The sequence below is a fragment of the Hemitrygon akajei genome, unplaced genomic scaffold, assembly GCF_048418815.1.
Source record: "Hemitrygon akajei unplaced genomic scaffold, sHemAka1.3 Scf000067, whole genome shotgun sequence".
NCBI lineage: Eukaryota > Metazoa > Chordata > Chondrichthyes > Myliobatiformes > Dasyatidae > Hemitrygon > Hemitrygon akajei.
The window spans coordinates 3,168,357-3,195,467 of NW_027331953.1; the positions used below are offsets into that span (position 1 = coordinate 3,168,357).

Below are 27,111 nucleotides of genomic sequence, written 5' to 3' on the forward strand. Positions count from 1 at the left end.
ATCCCCACAAATCCCCCCATTTTCTAAATCGTATCCCAAACAATTCCAAGTTTGATATCCCTTCCAATATTATCTCCATATAACCTCCAGTAAATCACCTACTTCCTCACAACGGCCTTTGCCCTTTTATTGTTAATAATGTAACTCGGAGACTGATGCACCATCACATAAAAACTCACATTTCTCCCAATTTGCTTCCTGTCCCGTTATAAATCCAAATCCAAACTCATAAAGACAGGAAGGCTGACTGACGTTCACATAAACTAATCACCCTCTGAGTTCCCATTTGAGCGACATGCACCACAGCCAGTGACATCAGGGGTCAGTGTTACGTCTGAGCTTCGATAGGCTGGAGGAAATCGGCCCATGATCAGCCCCTCCTCTTCCGCTCCATCTCCATGGCGGAGGTCAGCGATTCGCTTCTGTCGGTGTCGCCGGTCTCGGCGCCCACAAGAACGGGTGTGATTCCCCTTCGCGCCTCGGTGGGTCTGTTTCGGTGACGTCTGTGGTGGCTGACGAAACATGCTTTGACAGGGAGCGAGCGAGGACCAATGACTACAACTCCCAGAAGGCCCCACTGATGACGTTGTGGTGTTGTTTAGGGGTAAGGTATAAAAGCAAAATGGAGGAAAATGTAATGCATTACGTTTACTGTACTGTGTCGTGCCTTCAATAAAAAAATAAATTAAAAGAGAGATTCCAGCTAGAAATAGATAGAACATAGAGCAATACAGCACAGTACAGGCCCTTCGGCCCACAATGTTGTGCCGATCCTTAAACTCTGCCTCCCTTAGCTTAAATTCCTCCATATACCTGTCTAGTAGACTCTTAAACTTCACTAGTGTATCTGCCTCCACCACTGACTCGGGCAGTGCATTCCACGCACCAACCACTCTCTGAGTGAAAAACCTTCCTCTAATATCCTCCTTGAACTTCCCTCCCCTTACCTTAAAGCCATGTCCTGAGCATTGTATTGAGCAGTGGTGCCCTGGGGAAGAGGCGCTGGCTGTCCACTCTATCTATTCCCCTTAATATCAACTATACCTCTATCATTTCTCCTCTCATCCTCCTTCTCTCCAGAGAGTAAAGCCCTAGCTCCCTTAATCTCTGATCATAATCCATACTCTCTAAATCAGGCAGCATTCTGGTAAATCTCCTCTGTACCCTTTCCAATGCTTCCACATCCTTCTTATGGTGAGGTGACCAGAACTGGACAGAGTACTCCTTGTGTGGCCCAACCAGAGTTTTAGAGAGCTGCATCATTACATCGCGAATCTTAAACTCCATCCCTCGACTTTTGAAAGCTAACACCCCATAAGCTTTCTTAACTACTCTGTCTACCTGTGAGGCAAATTTCAGGGATCTGTGGTCATGTAGCCCCAGATCCCTCTGCTCCTCCACACTTCCAAGTATCCTGCCATTTACTTTGTACTCTGCCTTGGAGTTTGTCCTTCCAAAGTGTACCACCTCACACTTCTCCAGGTTGAACTCTATCTGCCACTTCTCAGCCCACTCCTGCATCCTATCAATGTCTCTCTGCAATCTTTGAAAATCCTCTGCACTATCCACAACACCACCAACCTTTGTGCCTTCTGCAATCTTGCCAACCCATCCTTCTACCCCCACATCCAGGTCGTTAATAAAAATCTCGAAAAGTAGGGGTCCCAGAACTGATCCTTGTGGGACACCACTAGTCACAACCCTCCAATCCAAATGTACTCCCTCCACCACAACTCTCTGCTTTCAGCAGGCAAGCCAATTCTGAATCCACCTGGTCAAACATCCCTGGATCCCATGCCTTCTGACTTTCTGATTAAGCCTACCGTGTGGAACCTTATCAAATGCATTACTAAAATCCATGTAGATTACATCCACTGCACTACCCTTATCTATATACCTGGTCACCTCCTAAAAGAACTCCATCAGGCTTGTTAGACACAATCTGCCCTTCAGAAAGCCACGCTATCACTGATCAGACCATGATTCTCTAAATGCCAATAAATCCTATCTTTGTGAATCTTTTCCAACAGCTTTCCCACCACAGATGTAAGGCTCAATGGTCTATAATTATCCAGACTATCCCTACTACCCTTTTGGAACAAGGGGACAACATTCGCCTCCCTCCAATCCTCTGGTACCATTCCCATGGACAGTGAGGACATAAAGATCCTAGCCAGAGGCTCAGCAATCTATTTCCTCACCTCGGATGCAGAACTGGGAAGTGGCAGATGGAGTTCAACACAGATGAAGAGGTTCATTTCTGCAGGTCAAATTTAAACGCAGAATATAATATTAATGGTAAGACTCTTGGCAGTGTGGAGGGTCAGAGAGATCTTGGGGTCCATGTCCATACGACATTCAAAGCTGCTGTGGAGGTTGGCAGTGTTGTTAGGAAAATGTCTGGTGTGATGGCCTTCATCAACCGTGGGATTGAGTTCAAGAGCTGTGAGGTGATGTTGAAGCTATAATTCTCCTAATCTGTACATAAGTAATTGTAATAGGATGATGAGAGGCTTTGACCATGTGGATAGCCAGAGGCATTTTCCCAGGCTTGAAGTGACTAACACGAGGGGACGTAGTTTTAAGCTGCTTGGAAGTCGGTACTGAGGGAATGTCAGGGGTAAGTTTCTTACACAGAGAGTGGTGGGTGCTGGAATGGGCTGCTGGCAACGGTGGTGGAGGTGGATACAATAGGATATTTTAAGAGGCTCTTAGATAGGTTCATGGAGCTTAGAAACATAGAGGGATATACGATCAGGAAATCCTAGGCAGTCTCTAGAGTAGGTTACATGGTCGCTACAACTTTGTGGGCTGAAGAGCCTGTAATGTGCTGTAGATTTCTGTGTTCTGTGTCAAAGACAGGCAGAGGAATTAGTTTAAATGGACAGGAGGACAGCATGGAAAGGTTGGGCCGAAGGGCCTGTGTTAGTGCCGTAAGGGAGGGGTTCTGTCCCAACCATTGACTCTATTCCCCTCAACAGATGCTGCCTGACTTGACAACGTTCTTGAAAAGTTACATTCAGTTCCGCTTAGCATTCTGTACAAAGGATGTTTTGTGCTGGAAGAGTGCAGAGGAGATTCATCATGATTGAGGGGGCTTGTGTTCATAAGTCCATAAGGCATAGGAACAGAATTAGACCATTCAGCCCATTGAGTCAGCCACATTTCCATCATGGCTGATCCCAGATCGCACTCAATTCCAGATATCTGACCTCCCGCCATATCCTTTGATACCCTGACTGATCAGGAAACGATTAACTTCCGCCTTGAATATACCCACACACTCGGCCTCCACCGTAGTCTGTGACAGAGCATTCCACAGATCCAATACACCTTGGCTAATAAAAAAAATATCCTGCTTACCTCTGTTTGAAAAGGTGGCCCCTCGACTTTGTGGCTTTGCCCCACCACAGGAAATGCCTTCTCCACATCCACCTTATCCAGTCCTTTCAACACTCGGTAGGTTTCAATGAGATGTCCCCGCATTTTTCTGAGTTCCAGTGAGCACAGGGTCAAAGCTGCCAAGTGCTCCTTGTATTTTAACTCCTTCATTCCCCAAATCATCTTTCTGTACCTCCTCTGGATTCTCTCCAATGACAACACATCCTGTCTGAGATATGGGGCCCAACATTGTTGACAATACTCCAAGTGTGGCCTGCCTCTTGTCTTATAAAGCCTCAGCATTATCTCTTTGCTGTTATATTCATGGGGCGAGATTGGACTGTGTTGATCTACAGGGGGATCTTGGAATCCGAGTTCATAACTCCCAGATAGTGGTTCCATTGTCAGGCAGTTATGTTGCAGTTGTATAAATCTCTAGTTTAACCACATCTGGAGAATTGCATTCTAATACAGGAATAATGCGGAGGTTTTGGATGGTGAGTGGAAGAGGCTTAACAGGATGCTGCCTGGATAAAGTGAGACCGGACAATTCGGGTAATTTTCTCCGGAGTGGCAGAGGCTGAGGGAGGTCTGACAGACGTTTACAGGAATGTGAGAGGCACAGACAGAGTGGACAGCCAGGATTTTTTCTCTGAGGAGGAAATGTCCAATGCCAGTGGACATGCACTTCAGGAGAAAGAGGGAACACATCCTCATTGGTCCTTTTTGCGCTATTGAAGTATTTTGTAATTCAGTGTAATTTTGTCTTTTCTCTGCATAGCTGCTGTGGAAAAAAACAATTAGAAAAGACAATGATGTTACAAACCTGACTCAGGATGTTTAAAGGAAATTTGCATTTCAAGTTTTGTTTTTTCATTCCCATAGTGGTGGGTGTCTGGAGTGAATATCGGGTGGTGGTGGAGGCAGATGCGAAAGAGGCTATTAGATACCACGTGGATGTGAGGAGAATGGAGGGATGTGTTCCTTGTGTAGGCAGAAGGGATTGGTTTAGTAAGGCATGAAGTGACCAGTTCAATTGGTTCAGAACAACACAGTGAGCAGAAGGGCCCGTTCAAGGACAAGTACAGCAAGCAGAGCAGGTAAACTGGATAAAGTGATCCCACTCAGAGAACAGACTGTGACGTCAGTGGATATATGCCGGCATCACAGTTCTCTCACCAAAGATACTTCACTGCTGGATAAAATGAAGTTTGTGATGTTTATAACCGATGTGGTGAATTGTACTGCTCAGACATCTCATCCTACTGAGGAAATTAAAATTATTGTGAAAGCTGCAGAAAGGTATCTTGGTGTAACTGGTGTTTTGTGGGAAGTTTTAAATGAAGTTTTGTTGGGTGGGGTACCTGTATCCCAGTCTACTTGTGAACATACATAATAGGATTAAAATATATCAATGAAATGTACTAAATCTGATTTATAATGGTCAAGACTTTAAGAAGATTATTTCTGATTTTCAGATTCTTCCAATGTTATATCTGTTCAGGAAACCTGCACATTTTAATTTTTTATTCCTGTGCAGGATTATATTGTTGTTAGGCTTGACAGGTTAGTTGGTAGAGGGGTGGTGTGGCCAGTTTTATAAGGAAAGGGGCAGGGTATAGAGTTGTGATTGGGAATAAAATTTATGACGCACTTGTTGTAGAAATTCTTGATTCAACAGGTATGTATGTAATTTTCTTGTGTGGAAATATTAACTGTTTGAATTGTATTTGGAGGTTTGGCCATCCACTTTCCTCATGGAAAATGGTTGTAGTCGTAACCATTCTAAAACCTGGAGCTCCCCGTCTGATCCTCCTTGTTATAGGCCAATATCCTTAACGTCTCATTTATGTAAACTTGTGGAATGTATGGTAATCGAGAGTTTGAATTATATTTTTGATAAAAGAGGTGATTTCACGTTTTATCAGACGGGAATTCAGAAAGATAGAATAACATTTGAATCACTTTTGGGTTTGGAAGTTCATATTAGGAAAGCACAGTTAAATAAAGACGCTGTAATAGCATTATTTTTTGATATTGAAGGATTGACTTTTGATTAATTTGTGGAAATGCAACTGAGGGGTCTATTGTGCAAATATTTCTGATTGTTTTTATTTGGACGTCTTGTAAAGGTATGGGTGGGCAAGTATGACATTGAATTCATTTTTATGTTTGGAAGATGATATTAGGAAAGCACAGTTAAATACAGATGTTGTAACAGCAATATTTTTACTATTCAAAAGGCAGACGGTATTTATGGAAGGAAAGAATTTTTAAGAAATTGTGGAAATGAGGATGGAGTGGGCCTGAGTTTTTTTGTGATTGGACATCTTGTGTCAGGTACAGGTGTACAAATTATATTCAGGTCATCATGAGATAGAGATTGGGATCCCACAAGGTAGTGTTTATTACTTCATATTATAATTAATGAAACTTTTTCTGAAATAGGTTTTGGAGTGTGTGTTAATCACTAGGTGCAGATGATGGTTTATGGATTAGAGGTAGAAATTTTGATTTTTGAAATTTGTCCATGTATAAAGGATGTATTCACAATTAATAAGGTCAAACAGTTGGCAAATAGATAGGATTTAAGTTTCCAGCAGCTACAAGACAAGTTATGTGTTTTACAAACAGGATGAACAGACCTGCACTTGATTGGAAATGATCTGGTCAAACTCCTTAAAAGGTGTCAGTGGTAAGATTTCCAGGCATGTGGACGGATAATAAGCTGACATGGAAGCATCGGATCAGAAAATAATTGATAAATATTGTGGAGGTTGAATTTTATGTTAACATATTAGATTAATTTAAGGGAGAAGAAATGATTAATCTGTTCAAGGTGTGTTGGAGGACTGTTGGGAACTTCACAAGAAGAGTGTTTTTAGTTTTGTGTGCCTGGGTTTTTATCACACTTGAAATATGGGTTGATTCACTATATATTAAGGAAGTTACTGAGATAGTTTAACCTACCATCCATTTATCAGGATCTACAGCAGAACTGGTCGCCATCATTTCGTGCTTACAGTGGGTGCAGGGAATCTGTCCATGTAAAGTTGTCATTTGTTCAGATTCCCTTTCGGTTTTCAAAAGTCTCAAAACAGGTCATTGTCACAGCAAATCAGATTTACTCATCAAACATTATTTCATATACAGAGGATTGGATTCGGGGTTTGAGGGACTACAGAAGGACTTAGACAGCTTCGGAGACTGAGCAATGAAGTGGCAGATGGGACACACTGTCGGAAAATGTACGCTCATGCTCTTTGGTCTCAGAAATAAAAGGGTTGGTTATTTTCTAAATGGAGAAAAACGCAGAAACTGAGATGCAAAGGGAAGTGGGAGTCCGTGTGCAGAGTGAATTTGCAGGAGTGGGGAAAGCAAATGTGATTTCACTATTCATTAGAAGAGGATGAGAATATAAAGACACAGATGTAATGTTGAGTCTTTATAAAGCATTGGTGAGGCCTCACCTGGAGTACTGAAGCAGTGTTGGGCCCTTATCCTGGAAAGATGTGCTGAAACTGGAAAGGGTTCAATGGCTCATGAAAATTATTCCAGGATTAAACGGCTTGTAATGTGAAGATAGTCTGATGGCTCTGGGCCAGTTTTCACTGGAACTCAGAAGACTGACGGGTAACCTAATTGAATGTTGAAAGACCCTGACAGAGTGGATGTGGAGAGGATGTTTTCTTTGGTGGGCGGGTCTAAGACCAGAGAACGTAGCCTCAGAATAGAGGGTTGTCCTTTTGGGACCGAAATGACGAGGAATTTCTGTGGCAGAGTGGACTGAATCTGTGGAAATTGTTGCCCCAGGCAGCTACGGAGGCCAAGTCATGTATATTTAAGACAGAGGTTGATAAGACCCTTGATCGGTCAGGGCAGGAAGGGATATGGGGCGGTGTGGAGGGGGTGAGGCAGGAGACTGCGAAAGAGAGGTAAAATGGATCAGCCGTGATGAAGTGACGGAGCAGGCGTGATCGGCAAAATGGTCCAATGGGGTCTAATACAGGAATGACGAACTCCTCTGAAGTTATCCGGGGTCCTGGTGAGAGAGTACACAGGTCTGCTCTCCTCTCAGAGTCAGTCTGTGGGATAAAAGGAATGAAGAGGTTTCCCAGATTGATTCCGGGGTTGTGCTGGTGTCCTCAGAGAGATTACACTGACTGGGCCTGTCTCAAAATGAGAGAAATAAGAGGTGGTCTGCCTGAGACAGACACAGTCTCACAGGGTACTGACAGGGTCGGGGCAGGAATGATGTTTCCCCTGGCTGGGGTGTGGAACCAGGGGTCACAGACTCAAAATCCGAGACCAGCTCATCAGGATGAGGGGAATTTTTCTCAACCACAGTGTGGGAAAACTTCGGAATTTTCTCCACTAGGGTTACGAATTGAAAGAAAAATTTAGGGGCCCAGCGATTATGGGAACGTTGCAGGAAAGTGCAGCTGATGTCAATGATCGGGCGTATTCGCAGGAAAGGACAGAACAGGTAGAAAGGGCCGAATGGCCACACCTACTCCTGTTTCTTATTTTCTAAAGCACGGGTTTACCTTTGCGCTTTGTTCTCCTTTGTCCTTCAGCCATTCGGATTGCACAGGGGAGCGGTGAGAGCTCCGGAAATCCATCGGCAGCCGCTGCGGGGCAGCTCCCGTCTCCCAGCAGGAAGGGACGGGTCTGTGAGACAGCTCCAGACAACAGGCCGCGATCCTCGGCGGGGAAAGGCCGGGCGCCCTCCGTGTAGCTGCAACATCTCATAGTCTCTTCACATCTGCTATCGGAAGGATTCAAACCCCCGGCCGGTGTTGCAGCCTTTACTCGAGATGCATCTCGCGATCTGCCGCCTCTCCTCGGATCCACTCGCTTCCGGTTCCATGTTCGGCCTGCTCCGAGCTCAACGTCCCGCCCACCTACACTCCTCCGCCAATGAGAACCTATTTTCCCAGCGTCCCGCCCACCTACACTCCCCCGCCATTCAGAACATGTTTCTCCCAGAGCTCAGCGTCCCGCCCACCAATGAGAACATGTTGCTCCCAGCGCTGTTCACTGAATGGTTGCGTGTGTCTGATGACGCTGTCGGGAGCCGGAGATGTCAGTCTCCATTTGTTCCCAGAATCAGGGGAGGTTCCCTGAAACTCAAAGTGCAGAGTAAATGTTATTATCAGAGCACATCCTACAACCCCGAGATTCATTTACCTGCGGAATACTCAGAAAATCCATAGAATGGTGACTATAACAGCATCAGTGAAATATCAACCAGAAGACAACAAACTGTGCAAATGCAAATATAATTAAATTCCAATAAATAACGGGAGATGAAAGAACAAGATATAAATTCGCTAAAGTGCTATAATTGGTTGTGGGAGCATCTCAATGGATGGACAAGGCAGTGTAATTATCCTCTGTTGTTCACGATCCTGATCACTGGGGAAGGGATCTGTCCCTGGGGAAGGCAGCCGCTGTCCCTGAACCTGGTGGTGCGAGTCCTGAGGTTCTTGTACCGTCCATGTGATTGCAACAGAGAGACAAGAGCTTGGACATCGATGGGTTCACCACCGTCAGTCAGCTGGAGTGGGTGGGTCAGAGTAATTGGAGAGTCTCCCGGATTAGCCATGTAATATCACGGGCTCTTTGTGGCGCTGTGGAACATGGCCACTGATCTGGGCAGGAATCTTTCTGCATGGCCTGAACACTGCACGGCACTTCCAATGAAAGAAAATTCCATCAGCGCCGCATCGACTGTGATCTGCGTGGGAGTGTTTCAGATACTGTGCAACCGCGCACACGGGCAGCACAGCGACACCAGGGAGTAACACCAATGAGAGAATGAAATTGTGCTACGTCCTAGTCTGACGTTTACGGTCAGTCCAGAGGCCATACATCCTACAGTTCGCGACGCTCTTGGTAAAGAAATTCCTCTGATCTCCTCTCTAAAAGGACGTCGCTCTATTCTGAGCCTCTGTCCTCTGGGTCACCACAGGAAACATCCTCTCCACATCGATTCCATCGAGACATTTCAACACCTGATAGGTTTTCAATGAGCTCCCCCTCATTCTTCGGAATTCCAGTAAGTGGAGGCCCAGAGTTATCAAACGCCTCTGATGTGACAAGAGTTTCATTCCCGGAATCATTTTTGTGAGCAACACACACAAAATGGCGGAGGAACTCAGCAGGCCAGGCAGCATCTATGGAGAGAAAGAACAGTCGACCTTTCGGGTCGAAACCCTTCGGCAGGACTGGAGATTTAAAAAAATCTCAGAGTAGATCTAAAAGGTCGGAGGAGCGGGGAGTGAAACAGCGTGATTGGTGAAATCGGGAGGGGGGATGAGGTGTGAAGTTGATTGGTGAAGGCATTGGAAGAAAAATCGGGAGTGGAGCACCAGAGGGAGGCAAGGAGATAACATGAAAGAGGAAAAAGGGAATGGGAAATGGTGAATGAGGGACATCACCGGAACTTTGAGAAATCGTTGTTCATGCCACCAGGTCGCAGTCTGTCCAAAAGGAATATAAGGCGTTGGTTCTCCAGTGTAAGTGTGGCGTGATTATGACAGTGGAGGAGACCATGGATTGACATATCAGAATGGGAATGGAAAGTGGAAATCAGGTCATCTTTTACTCGCTTAGCTATTCATAGTAACAATTTTTGAGCGGGGTGCCCAAACTTTTGCATGCCGCTGTAGGTAGGGAGAGACTGAACCGTGGGGGATTGGGGATAAGACAGAGTCGGGGTATGCTATGTGTTCATTGGGGAGGAACAAGCTGAAACAATGGGTCTACCTGGACACGGGGGTTTAGGATTTTGCGGAGGAGGCAGAAACAGGAGCTTCGGGGTCCGGGAAATATTGTCAAGACAAGCCAAGTCACTTTTATTGTCATTTCAATCATAACTGCTGTGTACAGTACATAGTAAAAATGAGACGACGTTTTTCAGGACCATGGTGTTACTGTGTCATGTCACAAAAACTGGACTGAACTATTTAAAAAAACAACACAGAGAGAAAAAAGAAACAACTGCACTAGTCTACAGACCTACCCAGGACTGTATAAAGTGCACAGAAACAGTGCAGGCATTACAATAAATAATAAACAGGACAGTAGGGCAAGGTGTCAGTCCAGGCTCTAGCTATTGAGGAGTCTGATAGCTTGGGGGAAGAAACTGTTACACAGTCTGGTCGTGAGAGCCCGAATGCTTCGGAGCCTTTTCCCAGACGGCAGGAAGGAGAAGAGTTTGTATGAGGGGTACGTGGAGTCCTTCATAATGCTATTTGCTTTGCGGATGCAGCGTGTAGTATAAATGTCCGTAATGGCGGGAAGAGAGACACAGATGATATTCTCAGCTGACCTCACTATCCACTGCAGGGTATTGCGATCCGAGATGGTACAATTTCCGAACCAGGTAGTGATGCAGCTGCTCAGGATGCTCTCAATACAACCCCTGTAGAATGTGATGAGGATGGGGGGTGGGAGATGGACTTTCCTCAGCCTTCGCAGAAAGTAGAGACGCTGCTGGGCTTTCTTTGCTATGGAGCTGGTGTTGAGAGACCAGGTGAGATTCTCCGTCAGGTGCACACAAAGAAATTTGGTGCTCTTAACGATCTCTACCGAGGAGCCGTCGATGTTCAGCGGGGAGTGGTCGCTCCGTGCCCTCCTGAAGTCAACAACCATCTCTTTTGTTTTGTTCACATTCAGAGACAGGTTGTTGGCTCTGCACCAGTCCGTTAGCCGCTGCACCTCCTCTCTGTAAGCTGACTCGTCGTTCTTGCTGATGAGACCCACCACGGTCGTTTCATCGGCGAACTTGATGATGTGGTTCGAGCTGTGTGTTGCAGCACAGTCGTGGGTCAGCGGAGTGAGCAGCAGTGGACTGAGCACGCAGCCCTGGGGAGCCCCCGTGCTCAGTGTGATGGTGTTGGAGATGCTGCTCCTGATCCGGACTGACTGAGGTCTCCCAGTCAGGAAGTCCAGGATCCAGTTGTAGAGGGAGGTGTTCAGGCCCAGTAGGCTCAGCTACTGTATGGGGTTGGTGGTGGTGCTGGGAGATCCCCAGAGTCAAAATGGTTGGTGATGATGTGGGAGACGATGTCCTGGTGTTCCTTACTGGCGTCCTGTTCGAGGGGTCAGTAAGAGGAGTTGTCCGAGAGTTGGCGATAGGCCTCAGCAAGGTAGGGGTCAGTCCGACAGACTACTACAGCACCTCCCCTATCTGCGGGTTTGATGGTGAGGTTAGGATTAGTGCAGCGGAAGTGGAGAGTTCAATGTTCAGGAAGAGTGAGGCTGGAATTGGAGAGAGGACTGTTGAAGTCCAGACGGTGAATGTCCCGTCAACAGACTTAGTGGGGTGCTGTTCAAATTCCTGTGGCTCCTTTGAGCCCCTTCCGAGGTCAGCACATCTTTTCTTGGATATGGGGCCGGAAACTGCTCACAATGCTCCAAGTGAGGTCTCTTTGTAAAGCCTCACCAATGCATCCTTGCTTTTCCTCTCGAAGTGAATGCCAACATCACAGAGAACTTCCTCAACATCGACTCAACCTGCAAATTATCCTTCAGGGAAGCCTACACGAGGATTCAGAATGCCCTTTAATTTTTAATGTTTTTAAATATTTTTTCCAGTTACAAAACTGTCTGCCCTTTTATTTCTTCTACCAAAGTACACGACCATGCCGTCCCCGAAATTCAGTCCTTCATCCATTGATGTCTTCTGTAAATCTTTCTACAGGAAAGAAACAGCAATTTGTGTCCGGGAATTCTCAAACACAACACACCTCTGTCCGGATATTTAAGGAGTGACCAGATATTTCCATTGAAACACCGATATATCAGTTGTTGATCCTTGGGGATGAAGTAGTGTCTCATCTCAGCCGGAAACGTGACTGAAATATTTTCGATGTCACTCAGTGAAATCCACTGGAACCGGGCGCTGAGAACACAAGTAACAGAAGTAAGGCTGTTTACAAGAAGGGGATGAGCGGTCTCCATTTTCTAAGGAAGCCGAGATCCTTGAATGTGTCAGGCAGGATGCTGGAGATGTTTTATCAGTCTGTTGTAGCGACTGCAGTTTTCTTTGCCGCTTTACGTTGGGGGAGCAGCATCGATGCAAAATAAACTCATCAGAAAGTTTGGAACCGTCCTTGGCCACAACCGGGGCTCTTTGGAGTGAGTGGTGGAGAGGAGTGGTGTCACTAAACAAATGGACACCCATTACGGGCAATCGGGCACATCTTCACCATGAGCGACTGCACAGGCAGCGGAGCACCCTTTCGAACAGACTCACTCAGCACCGCTGTCACAAGGACCGTTACAGAAGCTCTTTCCTATCAGATGTAATAACCACATACAACAGTCCATCTGCTAACCGGCCACCCACAGCTCCAATCTCTTCATTAAATTTGCCGACAGCACCACATTGATTGGCCCAATCTCAAACAATAATGAGGTGGCCTGCAAGGAAGAAGTCATCTCTCTGACACAATGGTGTCGAGAAAACAACCTCTCCTTCAATGTCGGAAAATCAAGGGAGCTGGTTGTGGATTACAGGAGGAATGGAGACGGGCTAACCCCTATTGACAACAATGGATCTGGGGTTGAGAGGGTAAACAGCTTGATGTTCCTCAGGATCCTCATCACTGAGGATCTCACGTGGTCTGTACACACAAGCTATGCGGTGGAAAAGGCACAACAGCGCCTCTTTCACCTCAGACGGTTGAGGAAGTTTGGTATGGGCCCCCAAATCCTAAGGACTTTCTACAGGGGCACAACTGAGAGCATCCCGACTGGCTGCATCACTGCCTGATATGGGAACTTTACCTACTTTAATCGAAGGATTCTGCAGAGAGTGGTGCGGACAGCCCAGCGCATCTGTAGTTGTGAACTTCCCATTATTCAGGAAATTTTTAGAGACAGGTGTGTAAAAAGGGTCCGCAGGATCATGGGGCACCTGAGTCACGGTAATCATGATCTATTCCAGCAGCTACCATCGGGGCAACGCCACCGCAACAGAAAATCCAGGACCAACAGGCTCCGGGACAGCTTCTTCCACTAGGAATCAGACTGCTTAACTCACGCTGATTTGAGTGCATTTCTATGTTACCTTGACTGTTCTGTTTATTATAAATTACTATGAAATACTACGATTGCACATTGCACATTTAGACGGAGGCGTAACGTAAACAGTTTTACTCCACATGTATGGGAAGGATGTAAAAAATAAAGTCAATTCAATACATCTTTCTGCGACAGATCATAGTTCAATAGTCTCTGCAATATTGTTTCATACATTATTATTGCACATTGGTACAGTAGTATTGTGTATGTTATTATTCTCTATTTTTAGTAAAGTCTTCACACTGCTAAGTGCGATTTTAAATATTGCTGCTGTAACGAAAGAATTTCCCACTCGGGATCAATAAAATATTTATTATTATTATTATTATTATTATTATTATTATTATTATTATTATTATTATTATTATTATTCTCCAGCCCTATATCTCTGTCACCGACTTCAGCGCTCTTCACCCCCTCCCCCTTTCCCGTTTTCACCTATCACCTCATGTCGCCCCACAATCTGACTCCCTCCCTTCCTTTCCAGTCCTGAAGAAGGGTGTCGGTCTGAAACGCCGACTGTTCACTCCGCTCCGTAGTCGCCGCCTGCCCCCCTGAGTTCCTCCAGCATCTTGTCTGTGTTGCTTTGGGTTCCATATCTGCAGATTCTCGCCTGATAAATTATTGCGCATGCGTAGTCGTCGCCACCAATCCCGAGTATCGCGCATGCGCTGAGTAGCCCGGAGGCCGAAAACGACCGGACAAAGGTAAGAGCGGGTTCTAATTCACCGGCGTCTGAAACGCGACCGAAGGATAATTACTGTGATTTCCAGCAACACTGGTGCTGCACCCGACGGCGGTCCTGGTCCTCTCCCGCTGTCGCAGCCCCACGATCCGTACCCGGCCCCAGAGCATGCTTACCGGCGCATGCGCATTCTTGGGCCTTTCAATGCGGCCAGGGAGGTTTCTCTCTCCCTCTCCCTCCCCCTCTCTCTCCCCTCTCCATCTCCCCCTCTCCCTCTCCCTCTCTCTCCCCCTCCCCACCTCTCTCCCCCTCCCCCCTCTCTCTCCCCCTCCCCCCTCTCTCTCCCCCTCCCTCTCTTGTTTTACAGCGGTTGGCACCCAGCTTAATGGTGGATTACCGTCACCTTCTGCTCCGGAGATGCGATGGACTCACATTCTAAATCCCTTCATCCAATCGGACACATACACATAACCTACACTTTATCCTCCCCATCCTAGTACCCTATTTCTGTGTATCCATCATATCCTATAAAAACCCCTGTACCCCTTAAGAAAGCTAAAAATACCCTGACCTGTGTTCTCTCACCCATGCCCAGCAACCCTTTTAATGTGAATTCCTGCACTCCCAGTTCCCTTAGATTAATTCTCATCATCTCTCTCTGTATCCCATACTTCCTGCAACTCAGAACTACATGCTCTACTGACTCCTCTTCCTGACATTCCTCACACAGTCCTGCCTGGTGTTTCCCTATCAATTTCAGTGTTTGGTTTAGTGCACAGTGCCCCAGCCTTAACCTAGTCCACACAATTTCCTCTCTTCTGTATCTACTTCCTACCCTTGTAACTGCAACACTTTTTTGTATTTGATATAAATGCCTCCCTTTCCCCTCCCTGTCCCATCTTTCTTGCCACATTTGGTTATTTTTTTCCCCAGATTACACACTTAACCTCTGCTTTACTAATACTAATGTGCATTTCTATATTGTCTTTCTTTATTGCCCTCTTTGCCAACTCATCCACCCTTTCATTGCCCTTCACCCCTACATGAGCTGGAACCCATAGAAATTTAACCTGACCTCCCTGATTTGCAACTCTTGTGACTGACTGAAGGACTTCATGAAGTACATCTTGCCGGCTGTTTGAGTGAGAAGACCTTAAACTTGCTAGTACTGAAGATGAATCTGAGCATATCAACGCTTTGACTAGTTTAGTTTTCTCCACCCAACGCAACACAACCAACACTGCCATCATCTCCACTGTACACACCGCTAACTTATCAGATGTTCTTCTGCTGATTGCAATTGCTTTTGCTGGTATTGCCACCCCAAACCTTGTCACTCCTGTCTCAGGTTCCTTAGCACCATCTGTATAGACCTGAGTATAATCACTATACATTTCCATCACATAACAGTTAAATGCACTTACCAAATCAGTTTTATACTTTCCTTTCCTTTTTACCTCTAACAAATGCCAGTCTACGTCAGGCCATACCAGCTTACATGGAGCTACAACCAGATAAACTACTGAAGGACTTATCCTTAGATCAAACACTCCACATGATCTAGCAATATCATTCCCTACCCAACTAAAGTTTTCCCTCTGAAACCTCCCATTTTCCCAGGACTCCTGCAACACTCCTTTAGCAGGGTGGGAATCATCGTGTCCCTGCAAATTAACCCAGTAGTTTGTCATCAATTGCATCCTTCTTAATTCCAAAGGCATTGTTCCCATTTCTACCTGCAGGGCTGAGACTGGTGATGTTTTAAAAGCCCCACTGCACACTCTCAAAACCTGAGCCTGAATCACATCCAGTTTCCTTATAAGAGACCTAGCTGCTGATCCATATGCTACACTTCCATAATCCAACACAGATCTTACTAAAGTCACATCCATTCTCTTTAATGCTGAACAACTTGCTCCCATTCCCTACCAGTCAAATATCTCATCACGTTTATTACTTTTTTACATTTCTCCTCAACTTTCCTGATATGGTCTGCCCATGTTAATCGTGAATCAAATATAACTCCCAGAAATTTAAATGATCCAACCCTTTCTAAATCAATCCCATGCATCCTTAACTTCTTCCCTACTTCAATTCTTTTCCTAGTGGAAAATACAGTCTGAGTTTTTTCCACTGAAAATCTACATCCCCAATCATAACCCCACTCTACCACTTCATCAAATGCTCCTTGTAGTTTCCTGATTATATGCTCCGTGTTCCCGCCTCTTTTCCACAAGGCCCCATGCAAACAGTGACCTACCTATATCCACTGGTACCTTTGTGAAGACATCATTGATCATAATGATGAAAAGTAAGGGGCTGATCACACTACCCTGAGGTGTGCCATTTCCCACTATGTACTGTTTTGATAATTCTGATCCAATCCGAACTTGAATTTGTCTACCAAACAAAAAATCTTTAATCCAATTAAAAACTCTCCCCCCAACCCCCATCTTGTGCAGTTTAAATAATAATCCTTCCTTCCACATCATATCATAGGCTTTTTCAATTTTCATAGGCTACTGCTTCTATATTTGCCTGGGCCTTTCTTATTTCAGTCTCTAACCTTATCACTGAGTCCATGGAATTCCTTCCCTTCCTAAAACCACTCTGATAACTTGCCAGCATTCCTCTCTTCTCAAGATCATATGATAACCTTTCAGTTATCATCCTTTCCATTACCTTACATATATTTGATGTTAGTGCTATTGGCCTGTAGCTAGTGGGTTTTGACGGATCCTTGCCAGGTTTCCTTATTGGAATTACTACTGCTTCTTTCCATGCACTTGGCAATCTTCCCTCCTCCCACACTGTTGTAAAAATGCAGTAACTTCAAGAGCGCTCCTTCTCCTAGATTTTTTAGCATAAAGTAGCATATTAGATCTTTCCCTGGTCTCGATCTCTTTATTGCTCTCACCATTTCTGCCAAAGTAAATGGATCATCAATTATATCATATGTTTCTTCCCTCCTGTTTAACACACCTGGGTATTGACTCATTGTTCTTTCCCTTCTCCTTCTCCCTTCTTCAGACAAATTTTCTGAACTATGTATCTTTACAAATGACTTGGCCATGATCTCAGCCTTATCCCTGCTGGAGACTGCTGTTTCCTCCTCAGACATCATTACTGGATACTCCCAATCCCTTCTATCTCCCCCCATCCTCTTAATCATTCCCCATACCTCTCCCACGGGCGTTGTTCTTCCTATTTTGTTGCAAAAACTCCTCCAACTTGCCCTTTTAGCTTGACGTATAGTTCTTCTCACCACTGCCTGTGCCTTCTTATATTGAATCAAATGCTGCATATTATGGGTTCTTTTAACTAGCCTGATTGCTCTATTTCTGGTTTTTACAGCCTGACAACATTCCTCTGACCACCATGGCACTATTTTTCTATTCATCCTATTTTTACTCCTGGGTATAGATCCTTCTGCTGCCATAACAATTGCTGAAGTCACCTGACTGTTTAATTAATCTATATCTCCAGAAATGTCAATCTTTGACAATGCTTCTTCACTTAACTTCTGGAACTTACCCCAATCTGCTTTTCCAAACACCCACTTTGGGACTCCCCCACCTGGTCTTATTTCAACTCTTTCACCCACTGAACATAAAACTGGGTAGTGATCACTGCCTACTGTTGAAGCAGTCCAAACTACCCAGTTACTGATGCCAGCCAAGACATTAGACACTAACGTAATATCTAATACCGACTCAGTTCCTGTTGTTATGTTTATCCTTGTTCCTCTACCATCACTCATACATACCAAATCCCTTTCTTCCATCAAATCTTCAATTACCGTTCCATTTGAATCTGTAATCGGATCCCCTCATATTGTGCTGTGAGCATTGAAATCTGAACACCACACTACTTTGTGTCTATTTTGTCCTTGTATCCTTAGTAAGCTGTACAAATCCAACCTTTTACATGGATTGTAGTAGTTAATTATAACCACTCCCTCCCCTCTCTCCCATATTTCCACCACTATGTACTCCTGATCGACTCCTTTTTCCAGTTCTCTCTACGGTGTACTTTGCGTGATTAACATAGCACAACCTCCTCCTCCCCCTAGATTTCTATCTTTCCTTATCATTGTAAACCCATGTACCACAAAGTCTAAAACTGGTTTCAACCAATTTTCCTGAATACACACTACATCCGGTTTTACAACCATTTCTTTAATAAATTCCTTAAATTCCTAGCCATTGGCCAGTAAACTCCTTACATTCCATTGCAAAAGAATCACCATAATGAGTACTAACTAACCTATGACACTTCCTGGCTTGTCTGATTAGTGAGGTTCTCCCTCACTTCTTCCCATGTCAGTCCTGCTAACCCTAAATGGTTTACTGCTGCTTTGACCACCAGCTGAATTTTGTCACTTTTTGACTTTACCTCTGCCGTACTAATAATGACTCCTGCAATGAATGTTACTACAGCTTTATTTTCCACATAAATCCTGTCATTTACTCTTCGCTGCATCTCTTGCATCCGTATTGCTCTCTGATCATTAGAAGCATTATTCTGTTCTCTTGACATTCTTACAGCTTCTGCATAACGGATCCTTCTTTTCACTCTTATTTCTTGAATTTTATTCTCCCGTCTCATAACCTCACACCCACTATACGCCACATTATGAACTCCTCCACAATTACAGCATTTTGGATTTTGGTTGCACTCCTGTTCCGCACTTTCCATATTCATGATCATCCCCACATCTAGCACATCTCCTCTGCCTTTTACAGTTTTTAGCTATGTGTCCAAACCTTTGACAATTATAGCACCTCAATGGCTTTGGCACATATACCCTTACTGGGTATGTCATGAAACCCAGGAACACTTTCCTTGGCATTCTTTCTTCTTCAAATTCAATCAATACTATTTCACTTTCCTTTTTCATTCCCTCCTTTATTGTTTTCAGTCTCAGAACATTAATTACTTTCCCCCCTTTGATATTCCTCTTCAGCTCCTCCATATTTATACTCATTGGTACACCCGTGATCACTCCTTTACAACCACCATTTCGTGCTCCCACCTTCCCTGTATATTTCCACCTTGCATTTTTCTATCTCTTTTAGCTTGAGTGCTTTCTCAAGTTGTTCCTCATTCGCACATCTTACTAATAGATTGCCATCATTAAGGACTTTTGCAAATACTATTTCCCCTATCTTATTTGCCAGAGTTTTTGTTAGCAAAAATGGGTTAATTATCTTCATGTGTCCTTGCACCTTCTCATTAAACCTAATTATGACAACACCTCCTCTCTGAACTTCTTCATCTTCCTCACTTTCAGAACTCTCTCCATTGTCATTTCTTATTCTTTTATTCCCTTTGTCTCGGTTTTCATCCATCCCCTCACTATCTCCTTATTCCCTTTATTTCTCCCTTCACAATAATCCATTTCTCCACAGCTACCTGCCTCTGATCCCAAATCCATATCCCGCTGCTTCTCCACTCTCTTTCCCTCAGCCCCTCCTCTCACCTTGTCTGCCATTACCAGACCCAGGCAATCCCCTCCCAGCAATTCCCTCTCCTTCCCGACTCTCTTTCCCTCAACAAGTTCCAAACCACATTCACACATGCACCACCACCTTCCAAACTCTCAGCCCAGCCCACGACCAACCCAACAACACCGGGAGGTTTCTCTTCGTGAGGGTTTCTGGGTAAAGAGGCAGCCATGGGCGGTATTGCCGGTGTTGTTCCGTACAGTCGAAGGAAGTGCGAGCGGATGTATCTCCTAAACATTGCCGAGCTCCACTATGTAAATCCAAGGATTATGAATCCGAAGGAAAAAATAATTCCCAGTTAAGCTCGGTTGAAAAGTTTACCTTCCAGTCAGTGAAAATGTCAATTAGTGCTGTATGGAAATAAAACCTTCCATCAGATTTAGTTCTCTCTGGGTTAATAACGATATGAAACAGCTTTGCCTCGATGACAAGTGACTTCTGGCTTTCAGATCACAAAGGTACCGCACTCCAATGAGAATAACCACTGCCCTCCACTATATATTCATTGGCATTGCCATCGATGGGTTCATCACTGTCAATCAGCAGATGGGGGGGGCGATCCAAGTAATTAGTAAATCTCCAGGATCGTACATGCAGTAACAAGTGATCTTTGTAGTATTGTGGAACATGACCAGAACTTGAAATAATACCAAAGGACAGAGACAGATTGAGCCAAGTCACAGGTTGATTGAAGTCAGAAACAGCCCATTCTCATAAAGACAGGGATATAGTCAGATAATTTGATGGTCAGTCAGAATGTCTGATCCGTGCCTTGTTAGAAGATGAGTGCATATGGAAACATAGAAATCTACAATATAATGCAGGCCCTTCAGCCCACAGTGTTGTGCCGTCCATGTAATCTATTCTAGAAACTGCCTCGTATTTCCCAACTGCATTGCACTCTGTGTATTCTAAGCTCCATGAAATTATTTGAGTCTCTCAAAAGACTGTATGGTATCTGCCTGTACTGTCATCGCTGGCTGTGTATTCCATACACCTGCTACTCTCTGTGTGAGAAACCTACCTCTGACATCCCCATGGACCCTACTTCCAAGCACCTTAACACAATGCCCCTTGTGTTTGCCAATTCAGCCCCAGGAAAAAGCCTCTGGCTGTCCACACGATCAATGCCTCTCATCATCTTATACACATCTATCAGGTCACCTCTCATCCTCCGTCACTCTAAAGTTCACTCAACCTATTCTCATAAGGCATGTTCTTCAATCCATGCAACATCCTTGTAAATCTCCTCTGCACTCTTTCTATAGTATCCACAACCTTCCTGTAATGAGGTAATAGAATACTCTAAGTGGGGTATAAATCAGGTCTTATATAGCTGCAACATTACCTCACCACTCTTGGACTCAGTTCCATGGTTGATGAAGGCCTTCTTAACAACAATGTCAATCAGTGCTGCAGCTTTAAGTGTAAAATTGACATGGACCCCAAGATCTAGCTGATCCTCCACACTGCCAAGAGTCCTAACATAATATTACATTCTGTCTTCAAATCTGATGTACTGAAATAAACCACAGCACACTTATCTGGGTTGAACTCCATCTGCCGGTTCTGCATTCTATCGATGTCCTGCTGTAACCTCTGGAGAACTGTCCAGACTGCTCACAACACCCTCAGCTTTTGTGTCATCAGCAAACTTACTGACCCACCCTTCTGCTTCCTCATTAAGATCATTTATAAAGATCACAAAGAGAAGGAGTCTCAGAACACATCCCTGTGGAACACCACTGGTCACCGTCCTCCATGCAGAATACGAACCATCTACAGCCACCTTTTGGCTTCTATGGGCAAGCCAATTCTGGATCCACAAAGCAAGGTCTACTTGGATCCTTGCCTCATTACTTTCTGAATGAGCCTTGCATGAGGAATCTTATCAAAAGTCTCACTGAAAGCCATTCATACTACATCCAATGTTCTACCTTCATCAGTGTGTTTTGTTACATCCTCAAAGAAATCAATCAGGTTCATAAGGCATGATCTGCCCTAGACAGAGCCACGCTGACTATCCCGCATCAGATTATGCTTCTCCAAATGCTCAGAAATGCTGCCTCTCAGGAGCTTCTCCAACAGCGTGACCTCCTCTGAAGTAAGAACCACTGGTCTGTAATTTCCTGGCTTATCTGGCTTACCTGAAAAGAGAACAATGTCTTCTCATCCTCTGGTACGTTTCCCCTCTCTACTGATGGTGCAAAGATCATCACCAGACATCCAGCATTTTCCTCCCTCACTTCCCACGGTAGCCTGGGGTATATCTCAAGATGAGTACCCCCAACATGAGTTGAAATTGGTAAAATTGTGATGCCAGAGCTCTCATTCAAAGGAGAACATATCGAAGCATGTAAAATTATGAAAGGAATAGATAAGATAGAGGTAGGAAAGTTGTTTCCACTGGTGGATGAGGCTAGAACTAGAGGATGTCGCCTCAAGATTTGGGCGAAATTGGGATGGAGATGAGGAGGAACTGTTTTTCCCAGAGGGTGGTGAATCTGTGGATTTCTCTGCTCAATGAAGGAGTGGAGACTACCTCAGTGAATATATTTAAGACCAGGTTGGATAGATTTTGGCATAGCAGGGGAATTAAGGGTTATGGGGGAAAGGCAGGTAGGTGGAGATGTCCATCGCCAGATCAGCCATGTTCTTATTAAATGGCAGAGCAGGCTCGATGGGCCAGATGGGTGACTCCTGCTCCTATTTCTTATGTTCTCACCACAGACTATAATCTCTCCTGAAATACTGACCTTCACCCATTGATGTATTTTGCAAATATTTTTACAGGTTTGAAATGACAGAACACTTGTGCACGGGAATCTCAAACACAACAACACATCAGTTTTGCTGACTCCGGATATTTAAGGAGTGACCAAATATTTTCTTTGCATCACCAACACATCTGTTGTTAATCCATGGAGATGAAGCATTATCTCATACCATCTGGTAATGTGTTTTGTCTCTGAAATCAAGTTTTCTGTTGTAACTCAGTGAAATCCACTGGAACCGGGGTGCTGTGAACACACCAGCATTTGTTCACTGGAGATCAGTTCTTCAACTGCATTCAAAACTTCAAAACTACAAGGGATTCAAAACTTCTGACTTTCTGAATTGCCAGAGAATTGATCGTAGTCAGGTATCATTCTCCTTCTCTCAGTGTGGTAAGGGATTCACTCACAGCCTCCCCGCAAACACGCTAGTGAGTTCACCGTGGGAAGAGGCCATTCACCTGCTCTGTGTGAGGGAGGGGAACTACTCAGTCATCCAGCCTGAAGATACATCAGCAAGTTCACACCAGAGTGAGATGCTCCACCTATTCTGCAAGTGGGAAGCAATTTGTTCCATTGTCGATGCTGAAGATATATCCTAAAGTTCACCAGTGAGAGGACATTGACCTGCTCGGATGGTGGGAAGACATTCACACGCTCAAACAGACCACAGTGACACCAATGAGTTCACACCGGGGAGAAGCCATTCACCTGCTCTGAATAGGGGAACGGGTTCACTCAATCATCTCAACTGAATGAACAGCAGCGAGTTCACACTGAGAAGAGGCCATTCACCTGCTCAGACTGTGGGAAGAGATTCACTCACTCGTCCACACTACATAGACACCAGCGGGTTCACACTGGGGAGAGGCCATTCACCTGCTCAGACTGTGGGAAGGCATTCACTCAGTCAAATCACCTGCTGCAACATAAGTTAGTTCACACTAGGGAGATGCCATTCACAAACTCAGACTGTGAGAAGGGATTCACCCAGTCATCTCAACTGAAGTCACATCAGCGAGTCCACACTGGGGAGAAGCCGTTCACTTGCTCTGAATGTGGGAAAGGATTCGCTCGGTCATCTGTACTGAAGGTACATCAGCGAGTTCACACTGGGGGGAGGCCGTTCACCTGCTCAGACTGTGGGAAGGGATTCGCTCACTCGTCCAACCTGCACAGACACCAGCGAATTCACACTGGGGAGAAGCCGTTCACTTGCTCTGAATGTGGGAAGGTATTCGCTCAGTCATCTGAACTGAAGTCCCATCAGCGAGTTCATACTGGGGAGAAGCTGTTCACCTGCTCTGAATGTGGGAAAGGATTTGTTCGGTCATTTGAACTGAAGTTACATCAGCGAGTTTACACTAGTGAGAGGCCATACACCTGCTCTGAGTGTGGGAAGGGATTCACTCACTTGTCCAACCTACACAGACACCAGCGAGTCCACACTGGGGAGAAGCCATTCACTTGCTCTGAATGTGGGAAAGGATTTGCTCGGTCATCTCAACTGAAGTCACATCAGCGAGTTCATACTGGGGAGAAGCCATTCACCTGCTCTGAATGTGGGAAAGGATTTGTTCGGTCATCTGAACTGAAGGTACATCAGCGAGTTCACACTGGGGAGAGGCCGTTCACCTGCTCTGAGTGTGGGAAGGGATTTGTTCGGTCATCTGAACTGAAGTCCCATCAGCGAGTTCATACTGGGGAGAAGCCGTTCACCTGCTCTGAATGTGGGAAAGGATTTGTTCGGTCATCTGAACTGAAGGTACATCAGCGAGTTCACACTGGGGAGAGGCCGTTCACCTGCTCTGACTGTGGGAAGGGATTCACTCACTCGTCCAACCTACACAGCCACCAGCGAGTTCACACTGGGGAGAAGCCGTTCACATGCTCTGAATGTGGGAAAGGATTCGCTCAGTCAGCTCAACTGAAGGAGCATCAGCGAATCCACACTGGAGAGAAGCCGTTCACATGCTCTGAATGTGGGAAAGGATTCACCCAGTCAGCTCAACTGAAGTTACATCAGAGAGTCCACACCGGGGAGAAGCCGTTCACTTGCTCAGAATGTGGGAAAGGATTCATTCGTTCATCTCAACTCCTGAGACACCAGCAAATTCACACTGGGGAGAAACCATTCACTTGCTCAGAATGTGGGAAAGGATTCATTCGTTCATCTCAACTCCTGAGACACCAGCAAATTCACACTGGGGAGAAACCATTCATCTGCTCAGAATGTGGGAAGGGATTCACTCACTCGTCCAACCTACACAGCCACCAGCGAGTTCACACTGGGGAGAAGCCGTTCACATGCTCTGAATGTGGGAAACGATTCGCCCAGTCAGCTCAACTGAAGGTACATCAGCGAATCCACACTGGAGAGAAGCCGTTCACATGCTCTGAATGTGGGAAAGAATTCACCCAGTCAGCTCAACTGAAGTTACATCAGAGAGTCCACACCGGGGAGAAGCCGTTCACTTGCTCAGAATGTGGGAAAGGATTCATTCGTTCATCTCAACTCCTGAGACACCAGCAAATTCACACTGGGGAGAAACCATTCATCTGCTCAGAAAGAACATCAGTTTGTTCACACTGTGGAGAGGCCGTTCACCTGCTCAGACTGTGGGAAAGGATTCACTCGGCGTTTTAGTCTATTAACGCACCAGTTAGATCACAGTGAGGAGAAACCATTCACATGCTCTGAATGTGGGAAAGGATTCACCCAGTCATCTCAACTGAAGTTACATCAGTGAGTTCACACTGGGGAGAAGCCGTTTGTCTGCTCTGAATGTGGGAAGAGATTCACTCAGTCATCTCAACTGAAGTTACATCAGCGAGTCCACACTGGGGAGAGGCCATTCATCTGCTCTGAATGTGGGAAAGGATTCAGTCGTTCTTCTCAGCTCTTGAGACACCAGCGAATTCACACTGGGGAGAAGCCATTCATCTGCCCAGAATGTGGGAAGGGATTCACCGATTCAGCTCAGCTGAAAGAACATCAGCTTGTTCACACTGGGGAGAGGCCGTTCACCTGCTCTGAATGTGGGAAAGGATTCAGTCGTTCATCTCAGCTCTCGAGACATCAGCAAACTCACACTGAGGAGAAACCATTCTGAGGAAATGCGGATATATAAAAAATCATTTTGAACCCAAGTAACCTCTAGCTAAAAGAATAAGTGGGACTAAATAGGAATTTTTGAACAAAAGTAAACTCTGTCTTCAGCAGTTAAGAAAGTAAACGGCTTATACTGGTTTCCTTTTAATTGTCAGAGGGACATTGAGAATTTGATAATGTATATTGTACCCGTGTTTGAGTAAGCACTCATCGATAAGGACAGCAATGAACATCTGTCTGGAATGAAGTCAGGACCTTGCAAAGGGAATAGCTGATAAGGACTGGACTGTATATTCATCTGTATTCAAGCCTTGAGTTAGTGCACTCTGTTATCTAAGACAAGTTTTGCACTAACAGACTTGGTGGGCGTACCAGTTCTAATAGCAGCTTGCAACAGTGACTTATGGGACTTACTATGTATAAATATACTGCTGTAACCTGACTGAGAGAGTCCACTTGTCAGATGGTTGGCAGCACTGACATGCCTTCCCTTTGATAACTGGGTCTCAAACTCTTGCAAGAGAATCCAATAAACTGTGGTGCCGAGAGGAAACTGGTCTCCCGAGTTTTATTCAGATTCGACTTTAACATTGGGCGTCACGAACAGGATCCCAATACAGAGAGTGCGAAGCAGACAGACTGAGTAAGCGGCCGGACCACTCCGGGGATTGCGGAGACCGAACGGGCGCCCAACGGGTATTTCACCTTTTGTCGCTCTCCGGTAGTTCCTTTGGAGGCACGGTTCCTCGCCGAGGGCTGCTTGCATATCTTGATAGGATCGGGAAAGTATCTGTCGGAAGACTTGTAGAAAGTAGGCAAATTTTATTAATTGAGCAGGAGGCGGTACCGGGTTAATTTCACTAACTGGGCAGGAGACAGACTTGCTGGGTAAATTTATCAATTCAGCAGGCGGTGCCTGCTGGGTAAATTTATCTGATTATTAATTGAGCAGGAGGCTTTGTGCCGGGTAAATTACTTAGAGGGCATGGAGTCGAGTGATACGAGTGGGCCGAGAGCAGCCCTACACAAAGCGTGTGAGAGTTTTCCAGACAAGGAAAAAGATTTGTGAATGTTGACCATAGCGCTGAATAAAAAGATTGGGGGGAAAAATGTGGCCACTGAGCGGGAGCCTGCGATATTACCTCTTGAGAACAAGCAGTAAATTTGATATCGAAGAAGAAGTGGAAATTGTTGAAAGGGCAATGGAAGGATAAGGCAGATGGAAAGTGGAACAGTACATTATTAGCAAGTTGGAGGGATAATGCGTGTGACAAAGGGAGAGAGGTACGTACTGCAGAAGGTTGCGAGACGCTAAAGGCGGAGTGTGAATAGGTGAATGGGCGTCGAAAGCGAGAGCAGGAAAAACAACGTCAGCAAACCAAGGCCGGCCTGGATAGGAGAGAAGGGCAGGAACGTCAGTCTAAAGTTCGAACTGACAGGGAAACAAGGGATCCCGAACCCATGTCTGGGATACAGATCCTGTTTGAGGGCGGTGACCGTGATGAGGAGTGGGCACCCACCGTACTCCCCCCACCTTACCAGGGGCCGAGTGCACCC

At 45.3% G+C, this 27,111-nt stretch overlaps 1 protein-coding gene and 1 long non-coding RNA gene across 2 annotated transcripts; one reads left to right on the forward strand and one right to left on the reverse strand.

Annotated features, from left to right (window-relative positions):
- Window positions 1-278: 278 nt before the first annotated feature.
- On the reverse strand, window positions 279-8,272 carry LOC140722026 (uncharacterized). The gene is made up of 3 exons (XR_012097526.1): window positions 7,929-8,272; window positions 3,364-4,165; window positions 279-577 (listed from the first exon to the last, which is right to left on the reverse strand). It is a non-coding gene; the product is annotated as an uncharacterized lncRNA (long non-coding RNA).
- Window positions 8,273-14,099: 5,827 nt separating this feature from the next.
- On the forward strand, window positions 14,100-26,107 carry LOC140722004 (uncharacterized). Its single transcript, XM_073036818.1, has 2 exons — window positions 14,100-14,183; window positions 22,462-26,107. The coding sequence occupies exon 2, from the start codon at window positions 23,395-23,397 to the stop codon at window positions 25,087-25,089; it is 1,695 nt and encodes a 564-aa protein (XP_072892919.1). The 5' UTR covers window positions 14,100-14,183; window positions 22,462-23,394; the 3' UTR covers window positions 25,090-26,107.
- Window positions 26,108-27,111: the final 1,004 nt, after the last annotated feature.

Coding starts and splice junctions, on each gene's coding strand:
- LOC140722004 (XM_073036818.1), top strand. CDS start 23,395: ATGCCATTCACAAACTCAGACTGTGAGAAGGGATTCACCCAGTCATCT.